Genomic DNA, 24,768 nt, shown 5'->3' on the forward strand with positions numbered 1-24,768 from the left:
AAATGAGCACAGATTGCAAAGGAGCCTCCATCTTCCAAGACTCAGCTGGAGACTGTCTTTTTGAGGATCATCCTTTACAGGTCATATTCAGAAAGCAATTAAAACAGTTCTGTAATTCTGTATTTTAAATTCAGAATGGTTGCAAGAATAATGAACAAAAGAGCTAAGAATTTCTTCTCCTACTAGAAAAATGCCCAGTTATAGTTCTGGGGAAAAGTACAGGTATTCCTGTCACCTATGACCACCATTGGGATTGGATTTTCCATTGTAAACAATGCAGCTGTGAAGCTAGATGTCATATTACTGCAATGCTCTCTACATGGGACTGCCCTTGAGGTGCACCCGGAGGCTACAGTTAGTCCAGAATGCGGCTGCGCGAGTGGTAACGGGAGCCGCTCGTGGCTCCCACGTAACACCACTACTCCGTAGCCTGCACTGGCTTCCTGTGGTTTTCCGGGTGCGCTTCAAGATTTTGGTTACCACCTTTAAAGCGCTCCATGGCTTAGGACCCGGGTACTTATGAGACCGCCTGCTGTTACCTTATGCCTCCCACCGACCCGTACGCTCTCAGAGAGGGTCTCCTTAGGGTGCCGTCCGCCAAACAGTGTCGGCTGACGGCCCCCAGGGGTAGGGCCTTCTCTGTGGGGGCACCAACGCTCTGGAATGAACTTCCCCCTGGCTTACGTCAAGTGCCAGATCTTCGGACCTTCCGTCGTGAGCTAAAAACACACCTATTTATTCAAGCGGGACTGGCATAATAGTGTTAAATTTTAATTCGGGGTTTTATTAATATTTCTAAAATTTTAAAACTAAATTTTAATTATCAGCCTTTTTGTAATTTGCTAGGTTTTAAATGTTTTAATTTGTATATATTCCTGTGTTTTATCTTGGCTGTACACCGCCCTGAGTCCTTCGGGAGAAGGGCGGTATAAAAATTTAATAAAATAAATAAATAAAAATAAATAAATATAACTGCATTGCTTAGCAACTATAATCGCAGCAATCCTTGGTTGCTGTCATTAACTGATAAGTGAGTAGCTATCACTATCGAAGCCACTCTGGGCTTAGTCCCAGCCAGCTCCTTCGCTAGCCTTGAATATTGAATATTGAATATTTTAATTTGTATACCGCCCTTCTCCCGAAGGACTCAGGGCAGTGAACAGGCAGATAAAATACAGATACACACAATAGTTAAAAAATCCCTTAAAAAAACTAATTTAAATTTGCCCAAATGTTAAAATGACACACTCCCCCATAAAATTACAAAACTTTAAAAACCCATCAAATTCAATTAAAATTCAAAGGTAAAAATCAAGCTAGTCCAGCCATACGAAATAAATAAGTTTTAAGTTCGCGGCGAAAGGTCCTAAGGTCAGGTAATTGTTGAAGTCCGAGGGGAAGTTCGTTCCACAGGGTCGGAGCCCCCACAGAGAAGGCCCTTCCCCTGGGGGCCACCAGTCGACACTGTTTGGCTGGCGGCACCCTGAGGAGTCCCTCTCTGTGGGAGCGCACCGGACGATGGGAGATAGAGGCCGGCAGTAGACAGTCCCGTAGATAGCCCGGTCCTAAGCCATGGAGCGCTTTAAAGGTGGTAACCAATACCTTGAAGCGCACCCGGAAAACAACAGGTAGCCAGTGCAGTCTGCGCAGGATAAGTGTTATGTGGGAGCTCCGAACCGTTCCCTCAATAACCCGCGCAGCCGCGTTCTGAACTAGCTGAAGTCTCCGGGTGCTCTTCAAGGGGAGCCCCATGTAGAGAGCATTGCAGTAGTCCAGGCGAGAGGTAACGAGAGCATGAGTGACTGTGCATAAGGCATCCCGGTCCAGGAAGGGACGCAATTGGCGGATCAGGCGAACCTGATAAAAAGCTCTCCTGGAGATGGTCACCAAATGATCTTCAAAGGACAACCGACCATCCAGGAGCACGCCCAAGTTGCGTACCTTCTCCATCGGGGCCAATGACTCACCCCCGACAGACAGCCACATCTGCAGCTGACTGTACCGAGGTGCCGGCATCCACAGCCACTCCGTCTTGGAGGGATTAAGTTTGAGCCTGTTCCTCCCCATCCAGACCCGTACGGCTTCCAAACACCGGAACAGCACTTCAACAGCTTCACTGGGGTGGCCCGGGATGGAAAAGTACAGCTGAGTATCATCAGCGTACAGTTGGTATCTCACCCCAAAGCCACTGATGATCTCACCCAGCGGCTTCATATAGATGTTGAACAGGAGGGGCGAGAGAATCGACCCCTGCGGCACCCCACACATGAGGCACCTTGGAGTCGATCTCTGCCCCCCTGTCAACACCGTCTGCATCCGGTCAGAGAGGTAGGAGGAGAACCACCGATAAACGGTGCCTCCCACTCCCAACCCCTCCAACCGGCGCAGCAGGATACCATGGTCGATGGTATCAAAAGCCGCTGAGAGGTCTAATAGGACCAGGGCAGAGGAGTAACCCCTATCCCTGGCCCTCCAGAGATCATCCACCAGTGCGACCAAAGCTGTCTCCGTACTGTATCCGGGCCGGAAGCCGGACTGGAACGGGTCTAGATAGACAGCTTCATCCAGGTACTGGGGTAGCTGACATGCCACCACACTCTCTACAACCTTCGCCGTGAAGCGAAGATTGGAGACTGGCCGGTAGTTCCCTAAAACAGCTGGGTCCAGGGAAGGCTTCTTGAGGAGGGGTCTCACCACCGCCTCTTTCAAGGCCGCAGGAAAGACCCCCTCCCGCAAAGAAGCATTTGTAATCCCCTGGAGCCAGCCTCGTGTCACCTCCTGAGTAGCCAGTACTAACCAGGAGGGGCACGGATCCAGTAAACATGTGGTGGCGTTCAGCCTACCCAGCAACCTGTCCATGTCCTCGGGAGTCACAGGATCAGTCATCCCAAACCACCTCAACAAGACGGGTCTCGGAACCCTCGCCTGGATCTACCCAATTTTGATCCAATCCGTCCCGAAGCTGAACGATTTTGTCGTATAGATAACCGTTAAACTCCTCGGCACGCCCTTGTAGGGGGTCCTCCCGCCCCTCCTGTTGAAGGAGCGAGCGGGTCACCCGAAACAGGGCGGCCGGGCGGTTATCTGCCGACGCAATGAGGGAGGAAACGTAGGAACGTTTCGCAACCCTCATTGCCACTAGGTAGGTCCTACTATAGGACCTAACTAGTGTCCGGTCAGCCTCAGAATGGCTGGATCTCCAGACACTCTCTAGGCGTCTTCTCCGGCGCTTCATCTCCCTCAGCTCCTCGGAAAACCAAGGAGCTGGCTGAGACCGACGCCGGGTCAGAGGCCGCAAAGGCACGACACGGTCCAAAGCTCCAGCCGCGGCCTGTTCCCAGGCCGCAACTAGTTCTTCAGTCGAGTCGTGGGCCAGGTGCTCGGGAAATGGCCCAAGCTCCGTCAGGAACCTCTCCGGGTCCATCAGGCGCCTGGGATGGAACCAAAGCCTTCCTAGGTTAAGGGTATGCCTCCAATTCCCCCACTTGCTATCTCCTCTCCATCTTTGCCCTTTTAGCCATCCTGCACTCTGATGTCCAGAGTGGCAAGCAGCCCCAGAATCATGTGGCTCTGGGACTATTTACTATGCTATGAAAGGCTGCAACTGCTCCTATCCAGTCCCAGCCACCCTTACCCTGCACTCCAAACCTCTTGCGGCCCTGTGCTCCCTATCCTAGCTGGCCTGCTGTCTTCTTGCTCCTGCGGTGTGCCTGGCCTTGGCTGATGGGCCAGGCTTTAGCTTGGGGAAAGGGGGGGGGGCAGAGTCAAAAACAGCCCCAGAACCACATTGCACCAAAACACTCCTTTGCAAAAAGGTGCTGCACCAGGTTGGCCTTCCTACTATGGGGGAAGGGGGGAAACAGCTAAAAGCAACCCCAGAGCAGCAATGTGCCCTCCCAAAAAACCATTTGTTTTTGCTAAAGCAATGGGGCATGAAGCGCAGCCCCACCCAGAAGCTTTTTGCAATGGGGCTTTTGGGTGCTCCACAGCTCTGGGTTGCTTTGGGTTTTGTTTGTTTGGCAGCACAAAAGCCAGACCTAGTCCAGCCCAGCCCAGCCATAGATGAGGCAACCTCAGTAGCAGCAGCAGGAGCAAACAGATGGTGAAGGTCAGCTGGGGCACTGAAGCACAGGGCAGCAGGGGGCCAAAGCGACATAGATGAGGTGAGATAGTTTGGGGGGGGTTGGAGTGCCCCTGTAGTCAAGTATTAGGTGGGCCATCAAGCACCCAAATTTTGACCACATAACCACAAGGATGCTGCAACAGTCATAATAACTTTGAGCAGTCGCTGATCAAATGATATTTGCCTGGGATTTACAAAGTTTGATGCTTCTTTTACTTATTTTACATGTAAAGTCAATTAAATGAGATGTTAATTACCGTATATACTCGAATATAAGCCGATCCGAGTATAAGCCGAGGTCCCCAATTTTACCCCAAAAAACTGGGGTAAACTGGGGACTCGAGTATAAGCCGAGGGTGGGAAATGAGGCAGCTACCGGTCGGGGAAACCCTCCCTCCCTCAGCCGAGAAGGCTGGCGGCTCCCCCGCCCCGCCCTCTCACTGCACCGGCAGGGCTTCCCCGCGCTAATGCAAAAGCCCGCCAAGTTTGCGCCATCCGGTATAATGTGAAAAAAAGAAGAAAAAAAAAAACTCGAGTATAAGCCGTATATACTCGAGTATAAGCCGAGGGGACGTTTTTCAGCACAAAAAACGTGCTGAAAAACTCGGCTTATACTCGAGTATATACGGTATACAATTTAAGAAGGCACACATCATATTCTCGTCATTTATATACAACCACCATCCTGTGGAAGTGGGAACGAGTGACTGGCTCAAAGTCATCCAGATGTCTTTCATTTTGAAACCATGACATTATGCCTCCTTACTTGACAGCCGATATGAGATTCCTATTTTAAAATGCAGTTTTATGGTTTCTGTAGCTCATAACAATACCTACATAGCCTAAAAAGTTTCACTCCTGGATTATCTGTCCACACAGTTTCCCTCCAGCTGTCAGAAGAGTCTCCAAGCACTTTTTGGCAAACTTAAAGTGTTATTTTGGACTTCTTTGTGACACCTTGGATGATTTTATGCTGTGGTCTCAGAGTAAATACCATATGACTATGGATTAACTCTGTCCCAAAGCTTCTTTCAGTCCTAAGATTCTGACCATGGACTGGCAGATCTTTAGTTTTAGTAATTTGCTTTTTCCATCACTGCTTTTATTACACAGGTCTTTTGAAATCTGAATGGGGCCTGACTTGCCTCTAAAATATGAATAGTGAGAACTTCGCTATGAAGTTTATCAGAATTATAGAAAGTGGGGGGTCTAAATCAGCTCTAATTGCTTGATAGTTTAATGAAGTAATTGGATAACTGGGCCTTTTTTACTTGGCTCAGTTAAACTAAGGGAATTGGTTATTTTTTCACACCGATACATTGCATGTTAATGACTTTGTTTATTGAAACAACAGGCAATTTAAAAAAAAAACACCAAAAGGGGGCAAATGCTGTTTTACAGAACTCTAGATCAGCAGTATAGAAGATGCCTCTATTACCAAAAGCTTAGTTATCTGGTATATAACAGAGGGTTTTTGCTGATGTAGCACCCACATTATTGAATGCTTTCCCTAAGGAAGTAATTTGGTTCCTATGCTCCCGATAGTCAGAAAATAGCGAAGTACATTTTTCATCAGACTTTTAGCTGTCAAAAGGATTCTTTACTAGTCTGAATTCACTTCTAATTTTAATTCTACAGGTTTTATATGTTTTATTTTATTATAGCGAGCCTCTCTGAGTCCTCATATAAGGAGAAAAATACAATACACACACATACCCCATATTTTTCAGCGTATAAGACCCACCAGAGTATAAGACACATCTTAGTTTTTGGGGAGGAAAATAAAAATTCTGCCTACTATTCTGGCTAGCATCCTTAGCCTGGTCAGCTTCAGCACATTAATTCGCTCGCTGGTTTTGAGGTTGGGGCTGCTTGGGGCTAAAAAACAGTTTTTAAAGCACAGCTGATCATTGGAGGGAGCAGCAATTAGAAAAGCAGGCAAAGCAAAAAGATCGCTTTGCTCGCAAGCACCGCATTGGGGCTGAAAAACAGCTTCAAAAGCACAGTTGATCACCGGAGGGAGCTCCAGTAACTAAAGCAGGTGAAGCGAAGAAGGGGTAAAAGAAGGCAGCAGCTGTTCCAGGGAGCCACTTTGGGCACTGCACGTCACATTTTCAGCCTCCAAACGCATTGCATTTTCGGGCGGCGATCAGTGGCGATGTTCTTTGGCAATCCCCACAGCCTTGAAAGGCTCTCAAATGAAGCATTTGGAGGCTGAAAACACGACACGTGGAGCCCCAAAACACAAGCCATTGTCAGGGGCAATCTCTGGAGCCAGGAAGAGGACGTGCGGAGGCTGAAGGGTGGGGGCCGGTGGGCGGGCGGGGTTACATTCGGAGTATAAGACGGCACCCAAATTTTCAGCCTCTTTTAGGAGGGAAAAAAACTACATCATACTCCAAAAACTACAGTAATCATAATCATTTGCTCTCACAGATTCAGGAAACAGTTTTATTAGGCCAACTCACAGACCATTTAATAAGGTAAAAAAATAAAGACAATAACAGTGAAATTGTGGTGTCTGCAAATGTAAATGAGGGTTGGAGAAGGCTCTGCTACACTGGCCTTTACTCAGAACTCTACAAAGTATTGCTCAGAAGAACACCACCAACAACTGATCCTTGTTTGCTTAAACATCAAATAAACTAATGTAGTATTCTAATCAGGAGGTGAAGGAGAATACAGCATCTGCAGAAATACAGAATACCATGACAAACGCCTGACTACTCTGGGAGGAGATTAAGAAAACACCTAGCTACAAATGTATTCACCTTCCTAGACTTAAAAATTCATAGGGATGACAATTATAGTCATGAAATAAATACAGATGCTACCTGGGAAATCACTATGACTGATCTAGATAAAATATTAAAGTAGAGAAACATATTAACAAGAAAGGGACACGTGTTATCAAGATTATGGTTTTCCCAGTTATGCAGCTGTGAAACTGGAACATCAGAAAGGATGAACAAAAAAACTTTTTTTTTTCCAAAAAAAATTCCCCCCCCAAAAAAATTCCTTTGAATTGTAGTGCTGGAGAAAACTGTGAAGATCTTGGATTAGAAAATGAAAAGATAATTCATTACTAAATGTATCCTGTTTCCCCAAAAATAAGACATCCCTGATAATAGGCCCAATCGGGCTTTTGAACGCATTACAATAAGGCCAAGCGCTTATTTCATGGTTCAAAAAAATATAAGAGAAGGTCTTATTTTTGGGGAAACACGGGTAATAAAATGAGGCTGCTCACTGAAAACTCTTATAAAAAAGCTAAAGCTGAAATATTCTGGACACATAATGTGAAAACAATGAAGACAATGGTCAATAGATTAAAAACCTAAACTTAAAATATGTTCAACAGCAACTGAAAAAGATGGATAGTAGACAAAAAGGGGTATGTTAAAGATGATCCAAGAATGAGCTTATAAAATTTAAAGAAGAATTCACTGACACAAACATAGCAAAATTATATCTACTGTATCACAAAGTATCATAAAGACTGAACGATCAAACAATAACAAGCTATAGATATTTACTTGTGACATGAAAATATAGTCAGTTTTGACAAATTTCTGCCCAACATAATCAGTAAGAAACATAATATCTGCAAGAAAGAGCTAAGAATCTCAACACCTATATTAAATTAGTAATTTTGAGGCTAATATATGATAAAAATTATAAAACCTTCTGAGATCTGCAGTAAGAAATACTATCATGAAAGGCGAATAAAACAAAATTCGATCCATATACTTTTTCCTTCTTCCATCTCATTTTTTCTCTTTTATGTTTATCACTCAATAGCAGCACGTAGATGATCCTGAGTATTCTGTTTTTTTAGAGAGAGAATCTGGGTCAGACCTGTTTAATACTTAGATGAGAGATCAGCATAAAATCCAGCTCAGTGGGTTCGACCAGAAGTTTTAAAAAATATTGGAAGAAGATAATGAGAAAGCACTTCCATATTGTTCACAAGACTCAATGTAATCCCCTGGAGTCACCTGAATTACAGGAAAGTTGATTGCTTTATTGCTTTGTCAATTTGCTTGGTTAATTGGCGCTGACCTACAGGAGGAGTGCCTTTGCACAATACGATCTTAAGCACTAACTGCATCCACTCCTGGATCAGGAAGGTTTGCTTTCTTCTATTCATGTCCTATCCACCTCTTATTTGGCTTGTCGCAATGTACTCTCACAGGGCTGGCCTTGAAAACTATTCAAAAGTTATACCTGGTCCAGAATACAGCAGTATTATTAATTTGGGGTAGACTTCAATACGCCCATTGGATCTATTCTGTTAGCGTATTGATTACCAGTGAGTTTCTAGGTGCTATTTAGCTCCTTCCCTCTGGAACGAGCTGCCTCCAGGGATACGTCAACTCCCTGACCTCCAGACCTTCCAACGCGAGCTGAAGACATTTTTGTTCCATCGCGCAGGGCTGGCCTAATAGTTTTAATGGGGTATTTTAATTAGAGTTTTAATCCTTTTAGCCAAATTGAGTTAGTTGTTTAAAAATGTTTTTAATTTTTGTGATTGTTGTCTTACTTGGCTGTAAACCGCCCTGAGTCCTTCGGGAGAAGGGCGGTATATAAATTAAAATAATAAATAAAATAAATAAAGTTGCTAGCATTCTTCTATAAAGTGCTTCATGCTTCAGAGCTAAGACATTTGTATGATCATTTCCTTGTGATTGTTTTTGTTCATTTTTAAAGATCAGATAAGGCTGGTATCAGGGGTGAAATCCAATTTTTCCCCCTACCGGTTCTGTGGGCGTGACTTGGTGGGCGTAGCAGGGGAAGGACATTGCAAAATTTCCATTTCCATCCCCCTCCAGGGGAAGGATATTGCAAAATCTCCATTCCCACCCCACTCCAGGGGAAGGATATTGCAAAATCTCCATTCCCACCCCACTCTGAGGCCAGCCAGAGGTGGTATTTGCTGGTTCTCCAAACTACTCAAAATTTCCGCTACAGGTTCTCCAGAACCTGTCAGAACCTGCTGGATTTCACCCCTGGTTGGTATCCTTTGGTCTCAATCAATAAGGTATCATAATCACATGGGATCCAGGAGGTGTGCATTTCCTGTTGCTGCATCTACCCTTTACAACAGAACTCCCATCACCACCACTGCATATGGCAGGCCTTCAAGGTGTGGCTCTCTCCACAGGCATTGTGCTAGAATGATATGTGAACCTAATATATTTGTGTACCAGCCATCTGTCTCCTCCTGGCACAGATGTTTTTACTCTTGTGGTTCTTTTGTTTCTTTCTACTTTGATGTTTTTAATCCTTTCTTAAACCTCTCAGAATCACTTGAGGAGTGAGCACCCTTAGAAACTGAAGGAAGTAGGAAGGAATAAATAAATAAATATTGATTCAGTGTAAATTACATGTTTAAATGCTCATATTTTTTATATTCATTGAAACAACAGAAATGTGACTCTTAGGACTGATACTTTGTTTTTGACAGTTGAACAGATTCCCAGTATTCTGCTTACGTAATTTGTCATTCAAAGGATAAACAGCTTGAAAAGTCAGAGAGGGCAGCAGTGGGAACAATTAGTCTTCCATGCATTTAAAAAGGACAAATTAATCGGTATTGTAAACTCTAATTTTGAGGAAAAGGTGTATTCAACCTACTTTTTTTAAACACGTACAAAGCATTTTAAAAATAAAAAGCAGACAAAGTATAAAATAATTAATGCTTTGTGTTGGAATAAAGAACTTACTCAAAGTCTTCAAATTCCAGGTCATTTCCTTCTACAGATGGACCTGCATTCTCAGAAGTGGAAGCAGAAGATGAGGAAGAGCGGAGGCGATTTTGCTGATACCGCATGGAGCGCTGGCGAATGCTATCTCTGCGTGAAAGATACTGGATCATTCTCTGGGCATAATAAGCAGCAGGTGACAACCTGAAAAATTAAAATACTGCTATTAGCTCAAAAACAAATCCCATTTGCTTCTTGATGTTGTAGGATTATAATGCGATATTATTACCTAAATCTGTATCAAAAATAGAAGACTTGCTGTAGTTTTTCAATATGGATTGGATTATGAGCTGGAGATTTCTGCTTGAATATCTTTATCTAAAATCCTTTGTGTTTTGTTAATCTGGCTTCAAAGTCACTATATAACAGAGGTTAAAAAATGATCAGAGTAATAGGAAGGCCGATGCGTTGGTTCCGTCCCAGGCGCCTGATGGACCCGGAGAGGTTCCGGACGGAGCTTGGGCCATTCCCTGAGGGTCTGGCTCACGGCACGTCTGAGGAACTTGTTGCGGCCTGGGAACGGGCCGCGGCGGGGGCCTTAGATCGTGTCGTGCCTTTGCGGCCTCTGACCCGGCGCAGGTCCCAACCGGCTCCCTGGTTCTCCGAGGAGCTGAGGGGGATGAAGCGCCGGAGAAGACGCCTAGAGAGTTCCTGGAGGTCTAGCCGTTCAGAGGCTGATCGGACACTAGTGAAGTCCTATACAAGGACTTACCTAGTGGCATTGAGGGAAGCGAGGCGTTGCTACGCCTCCTCCCTCATTGCGTCGGCAGATAACCGCCCAGCCGCCCTGTTCCGGGTGACTCGTTCCCTTCTTCACCAGGGGGAGCGGGATGACCCGCTGCAGGGACGTGCTGAGGAGTTTAACGGTTATCTATACGATAAAATCGTTCAGCTCCGGGACGGGTTGGACCAAGATTGCAGTGACTCAGGTGAGGCGTCCGAGGGTGGTCTTGGTGACATTGTCTGGGATGAGTTTGACCCTGTGGCTCCCGAGGACATGGACAGGTTGTTGAGTAGACTGAATGCCACCACGTGTTTACTGGACCCGTGCCCCTCCTGGCTGGTGCTGGCCACTCAGGAGGTGACACGAGGCTGGCTCCAGGCGATTACGATCGCTTCTTTGGTGGAGGTGTCTTTCCGGCCGCCTTGAAAGAGGCGGTGGTGAGACCCTCCTTAAGAAGCCTTCCTGACCCGCTGTTTTAGGTAATTATCGTCCAGTCTCCAACCCGCCGCGCGAAGGTTGTAGAGAGTATGGTGGCATATCAGTTTCTGCACCTGGATGAAACCGTCTATCTAGACCCGTTCCAGTCCGGTTTCCGGCCCGGTTACTGCACAGGGACGGCTTTGGTCGCGTTGGTGGATGTTCTCTGGAGGGCCAGGGATAGGGTTGTTCCTCTGCCCTGGTCCTATTAGACCTCTCAGCGGCTTTCGATACCATCGACCATGGTATCCTGCTGCGCCGGCTGGAGGGATTGGGAGTGGAGGCACCGTTTATCGGTGGTTCTCCTCCTATCTCTCCGACCGGTCGCAGTCGGTGTTGACAGGGGGCAGAGGTGGGCCCGAGGCGCCTCACTTGTGGGGTGCCGCAGGGGTCGATCCTCTCGCCCCTTCTGTTTAACATCTACATGAAGCCGCTGGGTGAGATCATCAGTGGTTTCGGCGTGGGGGATCAGCTGGATGCGGGTGGCACCCAGCTGTACCTTTCCACGCCGGACCACCCCAACGAAGCTATCGAAGTGCTGTCCCGGTGTCTGGAGGCTGTACGGGTCTGGATGGGGAGAAACAGGCTGAAGCTCAATCCCTCCAAGACAGAGTGGCTGTGGATGCCGGCATCCCGGTACAGTCAGCTAAATCCGCGGCTGACCATCGGTGGCGAGTCATTGGCCCCGATGGAGGGGGTGCGCAACTTAGGCGTCCTCCTGGACGAACGGCTGTCTTTGGAAGATCATTTGACGGCCGTCTCCAGGAGAGCGTTTTACCAGGTTCGCCTGGTGCGCCAGTTGCGTCCCTTTCTAGACCGGGATGCCCTGTGCACAGTCACCCACGCACTCGTGACGTCTCGCCTGGATTACTGCAATGCTCTCTACATGGGGCTCCCCTTGAAGGGCATCCGGAGGCTGCAGTTAGTCCAGAATGCGGCTGCGCGGGTGATAGAGGGAGCCCCTCGTGGCTCCCGTATAACACCCATCCTGCGCAGACTGCACTGGCTACCTGTGGCCTTCCGGGTGCGCTTCAAGGTTTTGGTGACCACCTTTAAAGCGCTCCATGGCATAGGGCGGGTTATCTGGGACCGCCTGCTGCTACGAATACCTCTCACCGACCCGTGCGCTCTCACAGAGGGACTCCTCAGGGTGCCGTCAGCGAGGCAATGTCGTCTGGCGGCGCCCAGGAAGGGCCTTCTCTGTGGGGCTCCCACCCTCTGGAATGAACTGCCCCAGGACTTCGTCAGCTTCCGGACCTTGGACCTTCCGTGAGCTTAAAACATATCTATTTAATTGCGCAGGACTGAGTTAGATTTTAGTTTATGGGTTTTATCTTGGGTTTTAATTTTTATATTTTTAATTAAGGCTTTTGAATAAGTTTTTTAATTGTTTTTAGAATTGTATTTATTGTATTTCTTGCTTTTAAATGCCTGTAAACCGCCCTGAGTCCTTTGGGAGATAGGGCGGTATATAAATATAAACAATAAATAAAATAAATAAATAAATAAAATACATTACTCCATGATATCAAGGTTTAAGGAAGGGTTTAAAAAACAAGCTAAATATCTATGTGTATTTTTTTTTATCATTTTGTCTTTATTTTTTTGTCTTAGTGTTTGTTCTTTTTTCCCGTCTTTTCCCTTGAAAGCTATAAAATAAAGGATGGGGGAACAGCTGGTACAACATTTTACTATGTCAAGTTATTAAGGTTACTTACTTTTTCAAAAGTATCTTATACTACATTCTTCCCATTAATTTGAAATGAAATATCTACCTCAAAAGAAAGCATTTTTTTTTTCATCCATTTCTTGCACTTGAACTCTGAGTGGCACACAAGGGCATATTCTAAAATATGATTCAAGCCAAGTCAAAATAGTAGACTGGGAGAAGGACAAACCAATATGAGAAGTTAAAGCAGAATATGTGTGCCTTTCTGCACGTTTATTATAGGAAATAAATTCATACTCATAGAGTTTGAATATTATTTACACACTTCTAGCATTAGACTTATATTGTGAAATCAAGATAAAGAGTAGCATTCACAAGATTACCTAAACATAATTGTCCTTGGAAATGAGGTAGGTTAATAAATGAGGTAGATTGTTTTTCAGGGAAGTTTTCCATTGTTCTAAGTCCTGGCCCAAATCACACAATGAGCTTCTCTGACTTAGGGAAAACTGGATCTGGGTTACCCTAAACCAGGGGTCTGCAAACTTGGCTCTTTTAAGACTTGTGGACTTCAACTCCCAGAGTTCCTGAGCCAGCAAAGCTCAGGAACATTCTCTGTGTGGGGCTGCCCATGCAAAGCATTCAGAAACTGCAATTGATCTAGGAAGTGGCAATTTTGACAGTTTGGGGAATATCAATATATGTTTATATAAAGTATTAACATTTAAATTTTATACAATAAAATTTAAATGCCAATACTTTACTCCAATATTCCATAATTTGAGCAGATTGGTTGAGCCTGAACTGCTGTTCTCTGTCCATGAAAAGCATTCAAAAGTTGCAATTGATCACTTCCGCTTGGCGCCACCTTTCTCGCTGGGTGCTAATTTATGGCACTCCGCACTGGATATGGTAAAAGCCAATGAAAACAGCAACGAACAGCTGTCCCCGGCTTCAATTTCCCTCTCTGGTTGAAAGAGAAAGAAAGAGCAGGGGGGGAGAGTGGTAGATTCCCCTAGGGGCTTTGTTTTTGTTATGCAAAGTCCCGAAAGGTCGAATCCCATTGAATCCTCCTTTAATCTCCAGTATTCAGTGCGCTTCTGCAAAAGCAGGAAAAGAGGAAGGTGTCCACTTCTGCTAACAATTGATTTTTTTTGTGGATTTCTATAAGCAGACGGAAGAAGCATGAGTGAACAATTATTGGTTTGCAAGTATGTTTGACTTTCTGACTTCCACCTTCTTTAAAAAGAGAAATTTCCCCCCCCCTTCCTTTAATTGTTTAAAATGGCGTTTGAGAACAACTGAAAGTAGAGCGATAAAGGGAAGGGAAAGGAAAGGAAAGGATCCTTGCTGCGAAATTGAAACTGAATGGAGATTTTATCTTATTGTGTTGGACTGTGGATTGTTGGATTATATTACGTTGTTTAAGTATTTCATAAGGGGATTCTCAGCAAGAACTTTGCCATGAAGGTTCTTTCAGAAGAATGGATTCGTGACTTTATACAGGATTACACAGAAAGAATGTATTTAATTATTCAAAAATACGAATTGATAAAAAATGGGGACGTTTTGGATGAGAGCTTGGAGGAAATTAACCAGTGTAATCAGGACTTGGAAAATGGAATGGAGGAGATACAAACAAAAGTGGATAAATATGAAGATATGATCGTGAATAAACAAGTTGATGTAAAGAAGTTTTCTTTAAATAGTTTGGATGAAATGCCTGAATTTGTGCTACAGGAGGCTGTCTCGAACGAAAAAACTCACAGGGTTAATGCTTTCCAAGAGTTCTCTTTTTGGACTGATGAAATATACGGCAGTAATTTGTGGATTCTTGGACATAAGGAACTACTAGGAAATATTGTGATTGACTTTTCAAAAGGAGTAATGAAGGAAAGACAGAGATTAATGCATTAAAAAAATGGCAAGAGACAAAAGTATTATCCTTGAAACAAGGTTGTTTTGAAATATTAACAGACAAAAATATTAGTGTCCCTGAAAGACAATGTGTGAGGAAGATCTGGAAGAAATGGGTTGATTATATGTTTTATATCTATCATAAAAGACTAGATATTTGGATTTATACTGGATTTTGACGAGGAAGGACTAAAGGTGAATAGATATTGTAATTTTCTGTATTGAAATTTTATAATGTGTTGTACTGAATTTTAAATAGAATATTCTCGAAAGATCTTATGTAAGAAAGACCTGGGGAAAAATTATATGGTTATAGAAGCTATAAGGAGATATTCTCTGAATGGGATTGGATTTTTATGCTTTAGCTGGTTTTAAATACTTTAGGATTAATTTGTTCTATTGATTTATATATTTTATTACTGTTAATTGTTAATTTTTTTTGAAGGATTTTGGTTATGTTAGGAGGAAGTCAGAGCTAGAGAGGGAAAATTGGTATAATAGTTTTGGGGAAAAATTTTCTTAGCATACGTTTGTTTTATTTTAACTATACCTTGTGCTTGTTCCGGGAAGTCAGGGGAGGGAGGGATTAGTGAAGGGAGGGGGGTTGGGGGGAAGGGGGGGATTTTTTTGTAAAACTTTTTGAATTAAAAAAAAAAGTTGCAATTGATCTAGGATGCGGCAATACTGGCAGTTTGGGGGATGTCAATATATGTTTATATAAGGTTACTGCTCTGCAAGCTGCACTTGCTCCCAGTAAGGCTCCAGACGAAATTCAAGGTACTAGCTGTTACTAGTAAAGCCCTACATGGCAGAGGGTGAGGTTATTTGCAGAACCATCTATTTCTGATGGCTTCTGCTCACCCCACCAAATGTGATAGAATGGATGTGGTCCAGGTTCCTTCACTGAGCATGTATAAGACATCAACTTTATTGTGCTATCTTCCCTATGGAACTGCACACCTCCCGAATCAGATGGCCCTGATAAGGTTTCTATAAGGCATTACAGACCTAGTTTTTATCTGAAGCACCAGATATGTGAGATCAGGTGAACTTGGCAGGTTAACTGTTTGCTGTCAAACAGTAAGAGGGAAAGGATTTATTGGCCCTCTGGCTCACTGTATATTGATTATTACTGTAATTTTTCAAATTGTTTTGTGGTGTTGTTACTTCTTTTTTACTATTATTTGTTACCCAGAGTTGTAAGAGTGAGTTAAGCTACAATACAAATTGTTCTAATTTATTAAATGAGATTTTTTTAAAAAAATGACCAAATTACCATACCATATAAGGTACACTTTCCCCCGCCAAAAGAGAGTGAAAATTTGGCTGTGTCTTATACACCAAACGTAGCCCCGCCCACCCACCGGCCCCCACCCTTTGGCTATTTTTGGCCTCATGTCGCATTTTCAGCCTCTGCACTCTATTTTAGACCTGTTCTAGGCTGTAGGGATTGCCACAGCACATCGCCGCCTCTGTGCCTTGCGTTTTTGGCCTCCCTGCGTTGCATTTTTGGCCAAAAACGCAAGGCATGGAGGCAGCAATGGTCTGTGGCAATCCCTGCAGCCTGGAACAGCTGATTGGGGGTATTCCAGGAGGCCGATTCATCCGCCAATCAGCTGCTTGTGCTGAATCAGGCTGCGATAATGTGCTGAAGCTGACAGGCTGTTTGCTATTTGCTGCTAGGACACTAGCCAGATGAATAGCGATGAATGCTGGTAGGCAGAGGCAGAATCCTGAGCGTCTACTACTACGAAAAATACGGTACCAGACATAAAATGTACTTACTATAGAAACACGTTTATTTAAAGCACACATTCCTCAACTGTGTAAAAAAAGAACTTAGTATTGGAAGAAAGTATAGAACACTTCCATTATCTGCTGCTATTTTTTCTAATTTTTGGTATACTCTTCCTTCCTGAGAGGATAATGAGCCAGGGTGGTGCAGTGGTTAGAATGAAGTACTGCAGGCTACTTCTGCTGACTGCTGTCTGTCTGCAGATTGGCAGTTCGATTCTCACCAGCTCAAGATTGACTCAGCCTTCCATCCTTCTGAGATTGGTAAAATGAGGCCCCAGATTGTTGAGGGAAATATGCTGACTCTGTAAACCGCTTAGAGAGGGCTGTTAAGAACTGTGAAGCGGTATGTAAGTCTAAGTACTATTGCTATAATTTTAATATTTGACTCGGCACATATAACATACAATAGCAATTATGGCTGTATCAGATGTAAATAAACAATGGGGAAGGATTTCCTTCAGTGCTCTTTGTAGGCTCCAAAAGATTGTAGTTGCCCGCTGTAGAAATTGGATGTTGAATTAATTAGCCCTTTGGATTGAAGCTTTTACATTTTCACTTAATGGACAATTACTTTTCTGACAAAAAAATTACAAAATCTGACTAACAAGTAGCTGTGGTATATAATAGATGAGGTCAGGAAAATGTATGTAAAAACACATCTGAGACTGCAAAAAGGCATAATATAAAACTATTTTAATACAGGTACGTGTGAATTGGGTGGCTGATAGCTTTAAATGTATTAACACCAACATCTTGATACAAAAATCCAAGTAATAAAACGGTTTTCATGAAAAGTTTGACGGCATCATTAATGGTGTTTCCTCTGTAATAATAATTCTTTTCATAAATTAAACAGAAAAGCAAGAGATTGAACCTTGATCGCAAAACGCCCATTTATCACAAAAGCTAAGGTTTATTTATAAAACAAGCTGATATGACAGCTTTTAAGAAAATATTCCTGGACTTGAGACCCTGGTAAGACCGGGTCTCAAATATTTGTATGTAAACCTCTGTGAACTGTGACATTTCAGAAATTGTCACCAATTTTGTTTACCAATAACTCTCTCACCTTGAATTTTCTAACTTTTCATATACCTCATTTTTCAATACTCTCTTGCCTTGATTCAGTAGATAAGATCTTTTCAAAACATCTCATTAGTTCCAAAAAGGTCACTGATGCTTTAGCTTCTTTAAAGAGAGTGAATATGAATCACAGAAGTAATTGATTTAATCTCTACAATGTATTGATCACCCTACTTTTCCTACAATGTTTCCCTTCTTCATCAATCTGCACTAACAGAACAATCTTTCTCTAACTGCTCATTCTTCTATTAGTTAGCATCACCCTCATTCATTTCAGCCATACAGGCAGTCTGCGACTACAATCATTTATTAACTGTTTGAAATTACAACAGCATTAAAACACAGTAATTTACAGCCCATCCACACTTATGATCATCACATCACCCCGCACAGTCATGTAGCCAAAATTTAGGTGCTAGGCAACTGATATACATTTATGATGGTTGCAGTGCCACATGATCACGATTTGCAATGTTCCCAGCTGGCTTTCAACAAGCAAAGTCAATGGGGGAAGCCAGATTTGCTTAATGATTGCATTATTTGCTTAATGACCATGGAAGAAAAGGTCATAAAATTGAGCATGACTCACTTAATGACTGCACTGCTTAGGAACAGAAGTTCCAATCCCAGTTGTGGTTACAGGTTGAGGACAACCTATATCTTTTTTCCATATTATTTGTCTTACTTGGATGAAGACATGTTTTAGAATTCTAGTATTTGAGTGTGCAGATACATTCCTTCAAATTATGTTTTATTCGTGTTTTTTAAAAAGAACTTATCACTTATCAACAGTAGAATCTTAATCTAAAAGATTTTTGTATTATTTCCTATTATTGCATTATTTCCTAATTTTTCAAAAGTATTTTCAATAAATATCACTTACTATTATTTTAATCTGAATTTTACTCAAATCCAAATAAGTTAATCAATATTTTCCTCTATTACCATCTTCAATTTTATTTATTTTAAAATATATATATAGCTGTCCATCTGAACAATGACTCTTAGCAATATACAAAAAAATAAAAAGTGGACTACAACAAAAAAGACAACGAGCTATTTTCCTAATTATTACTTTATGAAACCCTATTAATAATGTAGCAGCACATCTAAGTTCTATTCTAATTTTCTCATCACAGCTTTATATTCCATGTTACTTATAGAGTCTGTGAAGTCTCTTATTTAAGTTCTGTAAAGTTCGCCATGTTTCACTATCTAAAACAGACAATGAACTGCCCAGGTCACAAGATTTCTAAACATATATATAAAGGAATACTTAAACCCAATTATTTCAAATTATTATTTTTACTGAGATACAAGATCATTTACAGAGTGACAATAGGGACAGTCCTTTGTCAAATCAAGTTTATGGTGTAATTTATTTATTTAAGTACTACAAGAGGAAAAAAAGGAAAGAAGAGGTGATAGTAACAATGAAATGAGTAAGCTCCATTATACAGTTTCATCTCTCTTTTTGGAAGGCTGTGAGGACAAAGGTCTTAAGCAAAGGCTTTATGGGAGAAACACTGCTTGTTGACAAAAGAAATTATATACAGAACAGGTTTCTAGGAGAAATTTCTAGGAATAAAGACAAGAAGAAATTCTATTATATTGTTATCTCCTCTTTTCTATACGTTTATTATTACAGTTGGAACTCAACCAGAAATCCATTTAGTATATTCTTTTATAGTTCTCAAGAGAAGCTTATTTTTATTTATTTTATTTTATTTTATTTTTGGAGCATGATCAGTATTTAAAAGAAGACAATATTATAATATATCAAATATAAAAGCAATCCTATAAAATAACAATAAAATAAAATTTATGCAGAAAAGACTGAAATTTACAGTGTAATGGAGACACCAGATGATTTCAACAAACCATGGCTATTATTAAAAATTTAGCAACCTTGTTTGTAACGTTTACCTAGGAGAAAAACAATAACGTTCTGTTCAGAGGAGCAGAAGATTACAATTGCTGTTATGAGTTCCATCTTTCATTTATTGTTCAGAAGGCATTCAAGTACCGGTAGTAAATGTGAAACAGATCCTGCTTCTGCATCAGAACATATAAAAATGCAATTTTCGTAGGAAATATTGATCTATCTACCAGTTGTTGCCCCTATAAATAATTTGCCAATTGGACCAAGTTGAAAAGTCTATGTGAAGTATGGGGAATGCTATAAAAATATCTGGGAATGGAGCAAGGAAGGATGGTTACTGAGTGGAGGTGGGAAATTCTGGTTCCATCAGTTTGGAGTTTTAGATCCCAAATCATCTACTAAAGGCTGACTATATTTTTATTGGGGATGAGACCAGCTAATGCTGAGGGAAAAGCCACCATAAACCAGATTGAGATTGATTTTTCTTTTTAAGGAAGGTTCAAACCTACATAATGAGGTGAGAATTTACTTCAGCCAGCATCTGAGGAAACAAAGCTTCAAATGGGTCCCTAAAGAGATGCAATTTAATTTCAACTGCATAAGGACACAATAAAAAATGTATGTAATAATCTCTTAAAATCTGGACGGGTTAGTTTCTTACCTAGAAGCATCCTTATAAAAATATAATTAGGTGCCATATAGACCTGAGTCCAGCACTTTAACTCCGAATAATTTGACAGCTGCTGCTACATGCATATGTCATGTATATTTAATAATTGCAAAGGATGCTTTTGGAGATCTCAGAAGGAAGTCCTTTGTTTAATTAATCCACTGAGTAAATAATTGAATGTCTACACACTAAAAGGTTGTAACTTGCTCTGTAGGTTCACTATTGATCTTCCAACTAATTCAAGACTTGAAACACTTTTTTGGAGAATATTAAGAGCTTTGTTTACAGCAACTGATCACAAGGCATTCCCTATAGTAGTTGTTTCAAGGCATCTACACAGATCCACCAAGTTTATGGAAATATTAGCCAATCATTGGCTGAGAGCAGAATTGGAACAGGGTGATGGGCTAAAAATGATGAGTGAAATTCTGGTTTAATAAAGACTTCTGCCATATCATTAATAAACTACACAGAGAGAGAGACACACGGACACACACACGCTCTTATAGTCTATATGCATCAATATAAAATTCTACTGTTTCAAGAAACCTGGGAAATAGAGCCTATATACATTACATACATACATGCATACATACATACATGTACATACATACATTTAACGGTCACTCACTCACTCTGTTAGGTCTGGGGAGTTTTTTTTATGACCTCTTTCACTCCCTCTAAAAATTGGCCCTATCACTCCTTCTTTTAAATGTTTACTTTCCATTTCATAATACTACTTCCCAATACTACTTCAATTAACAGTAGTTCGGATCATTTGAATTTTGATTCTTAGATTTAACAATTAAATTTTCAAATTAGTCATATTTGCCAGTGAATTTAATGCTATGATGACAAGGTTATTTCCATATTATAATATCCATACTCTTCAGTTATCACTTTTTATTCACGAAAATCCAAAGATGCTGAGTTTAATTAGAAAAGGTGAGGTTGTGACATAAAAATTTGATCTGAAGATCCTTATTAGAGCTATGCCCAGAGACAAGCTAACCTTTTAGAGGCCTTAACAGGAGAAGTCTCAACATTAGATTATAGTTTAATGTCTAATTACTTTGCCCTTCACTGTATTTCCACATTACTTTCCATCTGTGTAACAGCCACTAACCCCTGATAGGATCCTTCACTATTAAATTAGTGAAGCAGAACCAGCCTTTACAAACCGTCTCTGTTGTTACTGACAATTATTTCCAACCAATACAGTCTTAATAAGAAGTCTGAGGCTATGGCACAATTCTTTGAAGTCAAACACATGAAAAGGTGAATAAGTATGGCTTGTAACACTTTTGAAATATTTGCCACATTTCAACAATTATAGTTTATATTTAAAAACATTAAAAACCAGGTCAATATATCTGTAGGTGGAGATCCTTCTATTTTGCCATCAGACAATCCCCTTTCTATCTAATATATAGAATTACAAAAACTTAATTTGTCATTTGAAAAATATTAAAGCTCAAAGCAAAGACATAGTCTTAGTGTAATTCCTAAATTCCCATCCCATCAGGTAAGCATTTATGCTACTTCCTCTCTTCACTGCCATAAATGATTATTTCTAGATTCCAAAAGATTGGCTTAACCATTGTACTTCCTATAGAAAAAAATGGGTACAAGTCTAATCCTACAATTATTGCCCTATCAGGACAATTACACACCACGCTTTAACGTTGCTTTTAAAAGAACTCAATTATGTCCTCACCTAGCTGGATCAGGATAGATAGGATGTTCACGGGATCCTGCCCCATCATAACGTGAGAGTGAAATGAGTGAAGATTCCAACAGCCTCCTACAAAACAAAGCAAAAAAATATTAAGTATTCATTATTCCACCTCTTTGGTTTCTTGTCTCCTCCAAAATGAAAATTCTGAATATCTTGAATAGCATCATTTTGTTTTGATTTTTTTGCTTAATTTGGCCCAATAGTCACCCTAAGCACAGCAAGTACTTCAATTCTATTAAAATATTGCCTGCTTTCTCCATCCCCACAGGTTTATTATAAGGGTTTAGCTAAAAATGGTACCATTTATGATGTAATCACCGTATGATCCAAAATAAAAATCAGCATTTGTGTGTTATATTAATTACCTACCAAGAGCGGGAAAACATCTCTAATCCTACAGATTGGGAATCTCGAGCTATAGCAAAGTATATGCAATTCCCAGATAGACCTCCTGTTTTAACTACTGTTAAGTTCTTACACAATTTAATTTTATTTAATATTACAAAAATGTAAATATAATAGATCATGGAATTAACAGGGCATTACAGAAATTATGATACATATACAGTTGCTCTTGGCAATCAACATTTTCCCAGTACAAAACCTAGATATCCTATAAGAAATATTTCGATCACATATACAGCATATACCGTAGAACAGGGGTCTCTAACCTTGGTCCCTTTAAGACTTGTGGACTTCAACTTTCAGACTCTGGGAGTTGAAGTCCACAAGTCTTAAAGGGATCAAGGTTGGAGACCCCTGCTGTAGAATGTCAAAAGAAGTGCCTCTGAAGTTCTTATGCAAAGTTTTCAGCATATAGTTTTCAAGTTTTTTTCCTCTCTGTACAACAGTATTTTCAAGATTGGAATATAATCATGTGAGGAGCAGGTTTAATTTCTAAAAGCAGGAGTGTATGTGCTGTCTTTAAATACATTTGAGCTCCCCATGTTTACATAAATAATTTTTTAAAATACACTGCAAGTGCCCCCCCCCCAGCTGAGTGCAGGAAGTCACAATTACTACACCCCATAGGCCAATTCCCAATCTTTTTGCAACAGTAACTTATGACCTTATCATCTCAGAATTAATTAGTGCAATATACTTTGCACATGACTGCCCTTGAAGCCATTTCAGAAGCTGCAATTGATTCAAAATGCAGTGGCCTGACTGCTTACAGGAGGATGTACTATATGTCCGTAGTATGACATTTATGTTGAGGTTGAGATTGATGGAACTGGGTTTCCAAACCCAGTATATTGATCAATTGGTTCAATCCTTCCCCGGTGCAGGAATCCACTAAAATGTACAAACCTGTTTGAAAGGAATGTAAAATCTGCCCTAGTTCAGAGCACTGCATTACTTAAAAGCTCTTGCCATCAGGAAAATCCCAATTTTCAACCAGAATCACTATTGTTTTAATTTCAACATGTTGGGCCGTGTCTTGTTTTGGTTACAACAAAGACAGGCCCATTCTTGAACCTTTTCAATATCTGAAGACTACATTGAAGACTACATCTTTGGTTATCTTCTGCAAGTTAAGCATGCCAAGCTCTTAGCTCTACCTCGTAGAATTCGATTTCCAGATGCCTTATCACTCTTTTCTGCAGTTCCCAATTTAATCGGCATAGAGAATAATGGAAATATCATCTGAACTCAGTGCTTCTGTTAACGCAGCCCAAGACTGCACTGGTCTTCTTAACTGACATAACGCTCGATTTGATCATGTTATTTTAGTGATCTACTTGTACCCCTATATCCTTCTCACTGCACTGGTATCAATCCTGTAGTTTTACAATTTATTTTTATTGTAGAATTTGTACTTGTCACAGCAAGAACATCATCCCACTGAATAGATGTCGTAGTAATGTTGAACTGTTGTCTTCTTCTGTAAGCTAGTTTCTAGAGTTCGGTATCATCTGAAAATTTAATAAGTTCTACTTGGCTTGCCTTCTAAGGAGGAGGTAGATTCAGAAACTTCTAGTAATAATAGTACCTTGGAGGGAATGATTCCAACAGTGTGGAAGCCAGTTAACCCCAGTCTGAGACAGATCCAGTAAGCCCCCAAGACTCCTTGTCTGGACCCACTGACAACCTCCTAGATTCTGAAATTCACTCTCCCAGGTCCCAAACAGAGGCATGCAGAGCATGATGCAGAAAATAAGCAATCCTTCCGTTTCATATTTTAGATCCTTGCCGTTGGCCGAGGAGACCCTACTACATATCTCCCACCAAGACAATACTAGATACAAGAATTCTTTGGATAAGATTGCTCAGCCAATATGGAATCCATCAGACTGCTGAACTGGTTGCTTGCTAATTTATTTGATTTATATAGCCTTTAATTTCACACACATAACTCTGGATGCTGGATAAAAATAAATAAAATACATTATATGAAATAAACACAGCAGTCAAGCTATTTTATCCATCTTGACCTCAAGGATACCATGAGAGATTTCATTAAATACTTTGTAGATATTAAGCATTTTACATATATTATCCACCCAAAGTCTTATGATTAGGACAGCAGATAACGTGTGCTAAATAAATAAATAAATAAAGCTGAACCATCTTCACAGCATTCCTTTGCTCTACCAACCTAGTTACTCTGTCATAAATTGTGTCAGGTTAATCCTAACAGTAGTATCTTATTTTAACAAATTCACACTTGGCATCATTCTCTTTCATTTAGCCATCTACACTTCTTAGTTATAAGACTCTGTTTCCATTTCTTATACATTTCCTTTCTGCATCTCAGCTTGTCAATGAATTCACTAATCATCCATACAAGACTTTTAAAACATTTCCATTTTTTTCTTCCCATGAGGATTTTTTCAAATATTTCTTATCCCTCTTGGATCTTTTTAAATCTTTAGGGCTTCAAATCCTGTTATACCACCCATTTTCTCTCTAAAAACATCGT

At 41.1% G+C, this 24,768-nt stretch overlaps 1 protein-coding gene across 5 annotated transcripts in view; it reads right to left on the bottom strand.

Moving 5' to 3' along the window:
* AMBRA1 (autophagy and beclin 1 regulator 1) overlaps positions 1-24,768 on the bottom strand; it is a 161,522-nt gene that overhangs the window by 86,319 nt on the left and 50,435 nt on the right. For all 5 annotated transcript variants that reach the window (XM_058161761.1, XM_058161762.1, XM_058161764.1 and 2 more), the window contains 2 exons: positions 21,825-21,911; positions 9,850-10,032 (listed from right to left, as the gene is read on the bottom strand). In XM_058161761.1, the coding sequence (XP_058017744.1) occupies positions 9,850-10,032; positions 21,825-21,911 (270 nt within the window). The remainder of the gene's footprint in view (positions 1-9,849; positions 10,033-21,824; positions 21,912-24,768) is intronic.

The sequence above is a fragment of the Ahaetulla prasina genome, chromosome 1 (genome assembly GCF_028640845.1).
Source record: "Ahaetulla prasina isolate Xishuangbanna chromosome 1, ASM2864084v1, whole genome shotgun sequence".
NCBI classification, from domain to species: Eukaryota; Metazoa; Chordata; class Lepidosauria; order Squamata; family Colubridae; genus Ahaetulla; species Ahaetulla prasina.